Source organism: Aquarana catesbeiana, linkage group LG03 (genome assembly GCF_042186555.1).
Source record: "Aquarana catesbeiana isolate 2022-GZ linkage group LG03, ASM4218655v1, whole genome shotgun sequence".
Classification (NCBI taxonomy): domain Eukaryota; kingdom Metazoa; phylum Chordata; class Amphibia; order Anura; family Ranidae; genus Aquarana; species Aquarana catesbeiana.
In genome coordinates, this window is record NC_133326.1 from 627,284,578 (window position 1) to 627,292,131 (window position 7,554).

General features: G+C 44.8%; 1 protein-coding gene across 3 annotated transcripts in view; it reads left to right on the top strand.

The window, feature by feature from the left end:
* Positions 1 to 6,645, top strand: part of LOC141133202 (CD209 antigen-like protein C) — a 136,758-nt gene extending 130,113 nt beyond the window's left edge. For all 3 annotated transcript variants that reach the window (XM_073622419.1, XM_073622418.1, XM_073622420.1), the window contains one exon: positions 6,409 to 6,645. In XM_073622419.1, coding sequence (XP_073478520.1) covers positions 6,409 to 6,541 — 133 coding nt within the window. In that variant the 3' untranslated portion in view covers positions 6,542 to 6,645. The remainder of the gene's footprint in view (positions 1 to 6,408) is intronic.
* Positions 6,646 to 7,554: the final 909 nt, after the last annotated feature.

A 7,554-nucleotide genomic window follows, 5' to 3' on the forward strand; every position in this document is an offset into this window, starting at 1 on the left:
TAACGTCCAATCGGTGCAGGATGGAACTACCTGAACTCGACTGAGCTAGAGGAGAAATGACAGATGGACAACGGAGAGTGGTTTTATGCCATTAGAAGGTGAATGAGTGGTGTGACTTTGAGATGGGTTTATAGCGACTGCAAGGGAAACCTTATCGGGAGGTGAACGATGGTTAAACAAACAAATTTGAAACCACAAAAGGAATTTGAAGGAAAAACAGCTTTGAGAACAGTTGGTCTGAAGCTATGTGGGCGCCGATGTGACTTGTTGTGACTGGATTCGAACTGGACCTTAGGGTGAGCCGTACTAAGGGGTGTCTGTCAATGACGTGACAAATCATACAGTGGTCTAAATTTAAAAGTGAACCATTGTGTCGCTGAGACGACCGACATCGAACAACAGTAGATCGTATGACGGGATAAAAGAAACAAAAATTCATGAATGACCTGATCCGTAGCGACTGCCGGACCGAAGGAGAACATGACAGAGAGCATACGAAATAAGACAGTTGAATGATTGTAGTGATGGTGACACGAATTGGGGTGCCGTAACTGTGACTTAACAGTAACCGAACTGTGGAATATGGGATGAAAATGAGACCGAAATGAGCAAAATAAAGCCGACACGAATCAGAGGGCTGCTAAAGTGTCTGGACTCGGATCGGCATGTGGACTATATGGAATGAAATGACCGAAATGTTTGCCATGACAGAGGCACGAATCGATGTGTCGTAACTGTGACTTGATAGTGAACCGCACTATGGAATATGGGATGAAATGAGGCCGAAATGGAATGAGCGGAATTATTATTATTGTTTTTTCGTAAATGAAATGACCAAAATGATTGTCAGGACAGAGGCACGAATGGGTGTGTCGCATTAGCAACTGACAGCAAACCTGTCTGTGGAACAGGAAATAACAACAGCTAACACGAGTCGAAAGTGAATTAGTGCGTCACAGATGCGACTGAATTTGAATCGTAGTGAAGGGTATACGAAATTAAAAAATGTAATGATTGCCATGACACAGGCAGGAATCGTTGTGCCGCGATTGCGACTATGAAATGAGATGAAATGACTCGAAGGAGTTGGTACAAATCGGTGTGTCGCAGATGCGACTGGATTCGAATCAAATCGAAGGGTATGTGAAATTAACTAATTAAATGTTTGCCATGACAGTGGCACGAATCGGTGCACCTTGATTGCGACTGACAACGAACCGGACTGTGGAGCATGGAATGAAATGAGAGGAAATAACTAGAACGAGCCAGTATGAATCGGTGCATCGCAGATGCGACTGGATTCGAATCGGATCGAAGGGTATACTAAATGAACGAATTAAATATTTGCCATGACAGTGGCACGAATCGGTGTACTGCAATTTGCGACTGATAACGATAACGAACCGGACTGTGGAGTGTGAATGAACTAGCACGAGTCAACACGAATCGGTGTGTCGCAGACGCGACTGGATTCGAATCGGAATGAAAGGTATGTGAAATGTAACAAATTAAATGACTTGCTATGACAGAGGCACGGATCAGTGTGCCGCAATTTGCGACTGACAACGAACGGGACTGGAAGCGTCAGCCCAGTGACGTGTAGTATCGCGCACTGGAACCGACAAAGACCACAGATGAGTGGGCTGCTCAAATACCCCCCGGACTCCTCCCATAAATTCAGGCCACCATACTGGCCATATATATATATATATATATATATATACATATATATATATATTTTTTTTTTTTTTTTTTTTTTCTTTATTGAGGTGAACACCACTTTCTATTAACTAAACTGCATTAGCATTCACTTTATTAAAGTTATTGTAAAGGCAGAATGTTTTTTATTTAATGAATTCTATGCATTAAGATAAAAAGCCTTCTGTGTGCAGCAGCCCCCCTCAGCCCCCCTAATACTTACCTGAGCCTCATCTAGATCCAGCGATGTTGTAGGATTGTCTCAGCCCCAGTCTCCCCTCCTTATTGGCTGAGACAGCAGTGCAGTGCCATTGGCTCTCGCTGCTGTTAATCGAAGTCAGTCACCCAATGAGGAGACATAGTGGGTGGGGCCAGGCAGCGGCTCCATGTCTGAATGGACACAGGGAGCTGTGGATCAGCTCGGGTACCCCCATAGCAAGCTGCTTTCTATGTGGGTACTCAACAGGAGGGAGGGGACAGGAGCACAGAAGAGGGACCCAAGAAGAGGAGGATCCAGGCTGCCCTGTGCAAATCCACTGCACAGGGCAGGTAAGTATAACATGGTTGTTTTTTTTTAACTAAAAAAAAAACGAGACTTTACAATCCCTTTAACCACTTGCCCAATGGGCACTTAAGCCCTTTTCCTAACCAGAACAATTTTCAGATTTCCGTGCTCTCACACTTTGAATGAAAATTACTCAGTCATGCAACATTATACCCACACAAAATTGTCATATTAACAGGTTATTTCTCTCACACAGCATATTCATACCACAAATTACACCCCAAAACATATTCTGCTACTCCTCCTGAGTATGGAGATACCACATGTCTGAGACTTTCGCACAGCCTGGCCACATACAGAGGCCCAACATGCAGGGAGCACCGTCAGGCGTTCTAGGAGCATAAATTACACATATAATTTCTAGACTACCTCTTACACTTTTGAAGATTCTGGAGCACAAGGACAATAGAATCGCCCAAAAAAATGACCCCATTTTGGAAAGTAAACACCCCAACATATAATCTATGAAGCATAATGAGTCTTTTGAACGTGTCATTTTTTTCCACAAGTTTTTGGCAAATGTGTAAAGAAAATGAAAAAGCATTTTTTTTTTTACACAAGGTTGTCCATTTATAAGATATTTCTAACAGATAGCATGTACATACCAAAAATTACACCCCAAAACATATTCTGCTACTCCTCCTGAGTATGGCGATACTACATGTGTGAGACGTTTACACAGCCTTGCCACATACAGAGGCCCAACATGAAGGGAGCGTGTTCTAGGGACATACTGTCAGGAACTGTGAACCAGACCGAGACAGAAGTACAGTAAAATCACACTTGTTTATTAATAAAAATAAAAAGGTAAATAGAGTAAGCGTAGTCAAAGCATAGCCAGAGTCCAGTAACCAGATCGGGTAGTCCGCCAAGCCAGAGTTCTGTAACCAGATCGGGTAATCAGCTAGGCCAGAAGTCATGGATCCAAGTAGAGGAGCAGCAAGCAGGATAAGGAGCCAGAAGGAATGTCAGCAAAGCCAGTCTTTAAATAGGAACGCAGGAGATGATTTCTTGTGATGTGACAAAGGCAAAGGCAGGAATGAAGTGAGCTGGAGATCTTTAAGTAGGCGGGATTGCCGAGCAGATCCACAACAGCTGGTTAACTGTGGGGAGTAGGAATGAGCCGAACACCCCCCTGTTCGGTTCGCACCAGAACTTGCGAACAGGCAAAAAATTTGTTCTAACACACGAACACCGTTAAAGTCTATGCAGAGCACGCAACCTGGCAGGCCGCAGGAAAAGAGGGGGGACGAGAGAGCCTCCCCCTCCTGAACCGTACCAGGCCATATGCCCTCAACATTGGGAGGGTGCTTTGGGGTAGCCCCCCAAAACACCTTGTCCCCATGTTGATGAGGACAAGGGCCTCATCCCCACAACCCTTGCCAGGTTGCCTGCTTGGATAAGGGTCTGGTATGGATTTTTGGGGGGACCCCACGCCATTTTTTTTTTAAATTTTGGCGTGGGGTTCCCCTTAAAATCCATACCAGACCTGAAGGGTCTGGTATAGATTATGAGGGGGGCCCCACGCCATTTTTTTTTTTTTAATTTTGGCCAGGGTTCCCCTTAATATCCATACCAGACCTAAAGGGCCTGGTATGGAATTTAGGGGGACCCACCATGTCATTTTTATTTTTTAATTTTGGTTCGGGGTTCCCTTGTGGGGAATTCCCATGCCGTTTTTATCAATGAATTTTTATGTGTATTGTCGGACCGGCATATCATTAATAGCCGCGAGTAGTTTAAATGACTTTTTTTCTTTTGAAATGTCATTTTGCTGTCAGACTGTTCTAAACACGGGAAACATGCGCCCCTTTACAAGCATACTATAGACACCCCCCCCAGGTACGAAATTTAAAGGGATATTACACTTTTATTGTTTCACTTTAAGCATTATTAAAATCACTGCTCCCGAAAAAACGTCAGTTTTTAAAACTTTTTTTTGCATTGATCCATGTCCCCTGGGGCAGGACCCAGGTCCCCAAACACTTTTTATGACAATACCATGAATATAAGCCTTTAAAATTAGCACTTTTGATTTCTCCCATAGACTTTTAAAGGGTGTTCCGCGGCAGTCGAATTTGCGCGAACACCCCAAATTGTTCGCTGTTCAGTGAACTGGCGAACAGCTGATGTTCGAGTCGAACAGGAGTTCGACTCGAACTCGAAGCTCACCCCTAGTAGAGAGAGATAAGAGCTGGCAATTGGCCGACAGCTGAGCGGCCAGCTCAGAGAAGGAAGGGCTGAGCCAGCCCTGACACATACATTTCAAATCTAGTATGACTACCTATTACACTTTTGTGAGGCACTGATGGGCACTGTAGTGGCACTGATAGGCACTGTAGTCACATGGATGTAGCACAGATGAGCACTGATGAGGCATGGATGTGGCACAGATGAGCGCTGATGTGGCATGGATATGGCACAGATGATCACTTATGTGGCACGGATGAGCACTGATGTGACATTGATGTGGCACGGATGAGCACTGATATAGCACGTATGAGCACTGATGTGGCATGGATGAGCACTGATGTGGCATGGATGTGGCACGGATGAGCACTGATGTGGCATGGATGAGCCATGGATAAGCATGAATGATCCATGGATGGAGATGGATGCGCATGAATGAGCCATGGATGGGGATGGATGAGCCATGGATGGGGATGGATGAGCCATGGATGGGGATGGATGAGCCATGAATGGGGATGGATGAGTCATGAATGGGGATGGATGAGTCATGAATGGGGATGGATGAGGCATAGATGAGCATGGATGAGCCATGGATGGAGCATGAATGAGCACAGATCAGCGCTGTGGGCACTTCAGATCCAGCCCACAGTGCTACCAAACCCTGCTCTCCCCCTTTCCTCACACACTACACCGATCAGCGTGAGGAGAGGGGAGGAGCCGAACCGGACATGCCCAGGTTTGTTTATAAGTGATCACGCCATCATTGGACAGCGTGATCAGGTGGTAAAGGGCCGCTGTCATTGGCCCTTTACCCCGATCCGTGATGCGCTGGGTCTTGAAGACCTGGCAGTCACGGATATTCCTGGGTCCTCCCAGAGTTATCCACTGTAGCCATCATTCAGCTATGGCCCGGGTCAGCAACTGGTTAAGTGAACAGTCTCAATTCTTTTAGTAAATTAACAGCATTGTGGCAATTCCCAAACAATGTAAGTGGCTGGTGGGTGATATGACTTATAAACATTGACCAAAAATGTAATTAATGTATACTCTGTAAAGCAGCAGCAGCCAAACAATGGCTCCAGAGCTTCATATGACTCTGTTACCTAATTTGCAGGGTTTTTCTCTCACTTCCTGTTGTGTCTATGGGGCAGGAAGTGAAGGTAAGTCTCCCCATTGGGACCCAGATGGCAACAGGCGGTTAAAAAAAAAAAACGGCCGACATTTGGCCCAGTGTGTATGTTGGTCTGTTGTGCATGCTGGAAAACCAGCAGCTGACCAACTCCCGATCAGCGATTTCAGCTAATGGCAGAGACCACTGTTCGAAGTGTTCTGGCGGGGGCCATCCCCCTGTCAGGACACAACAGCTCAGCGGGGAGATTGCTGAACTAACCTTGCATGGTTAGCACAGCTGCTCCAACCGGAGCTGTCAAGTTTTTTCAACTGCTGGGCTGCACGAAAGAAAAACTGTTATGCCCTGTACACACGATAGGATTTTCCGACAACAAAACCGTGGATTTTTTTTCCGAAGAATGTTGGCTCAAACTTGTCTTGCATACACACAGTCACACAAATGTTGTCGAAAATTCAGAACGTCAAGAACGCGGTGACATACAACACGTAGGACGAGCCGAGAAAAATGACGTTCAATAGCCAGTGTGGCTCTTCTGCTTGATTCCGAGCATGCGTGGACTTTTGTGCGTCAGACTTATGTACACACAATCGGAATTTCCGACAACAAGCTCACATCCAACATTTGTTGTCGGAAAATCCTATCGTGTGTACAGGGCATTAGTGTGTACCCAGCTTTACTCTATCCAAAATGAAAAAAAAGTTTTACCTATAGTTCAACTTTAAGCAGCTAATCTTAACTTGTCAAAAATCAAAATGTGGCTCACTAGCTGATAGTGGGGAATGGGAATTAGTGATTTTATCCATTGTGTTTTTCCCTGTGGCAGGTTTTGGAACAATAATGAGCCAAATAACTATGAAAATAAGGAAGACTGTGCTGAAATGTCCATTGATCATAAATGGAATGATTCTCCGTGTGATAAAACCCATTATGCTATCTGTGAGAAGAGGCTGATATGAGACTGGCTTCACGCAAACATGAAGAATTACAGCCCAACTCAAGACATTTTTTTTTAGCTTTTAACAGAGTAGGGAACACTAAGATCCTCTGCCAGATCTTCCTGTGTTCCTTTTGCTAAGAATTCTAATTTGTAACTGTTCTGTCTGATTTTTCCAACAGGTAAAAAAACTTGACAGAGGTTCTAACTCTTCCTCATTCTATACATAGCCTAACCCCTTCAAGTCTGCCATCTGTATGTAGGCAGGTGGTGAAACAGTTAAATAATCTTGCTGCAATGTACTTCCTCCGGCCCATGTGACTTCCTGTATGGTCTAGCTGGGGGTTATGAAGTCTGGAGCCATCAGACGGGGGTTGGGAACTACACAGGACAGGATGTAGTTAGTGGAGGATTGCTGTGTGATGTACCCCTGAGTAGACATGTGCAGAACGGAAAAATTTGTTTAGTTTGGTTTCGGAGAGATTTGTTGTTACTAATTTCATTTCGTTATAGAATTTGTTTAGTTTGGTTTCGGAATTTGCTTTGTTGTCGTTAAAATTTGTTTGATTTATTAAGTTTCTAATGAATTCCAACTTTTCAGAACGATTCAAATTCGGGTAGGTTGAAAAACGATCAACCGATTCAAACTCTGATAGCTGGTTGTTAAGCAGTGGGCCGGGAAGCCGGCTGCCCGCGTCCTTAACAACCATGAGTCATCATCTGTCAGTGAGCTTCCCCACTGACAGATGAATTAGGGTTACCACCTGTCCGGGATTCACCAAGACAGTCCGGGTTTTGAATCATGTTTCGGGGTTTCAGCCCACCTGAAACCCGGACACATTGTTCAGACAGGAATATGGCTTGGAGCAGGGCTTGACAGGAGGGTGAGCGGGCACTATGTGCGCCGCATTACTATTCTCTTTGGAGTGCCCAAAAGTGTTCCAGGTCTGTTACAATCCTATAGTGTATACTAAAACAAAAAACTGTTCTGTACTGTGCGCCGCTAAAGTATTCAGTTTTGGCTTGGAGAAAAAG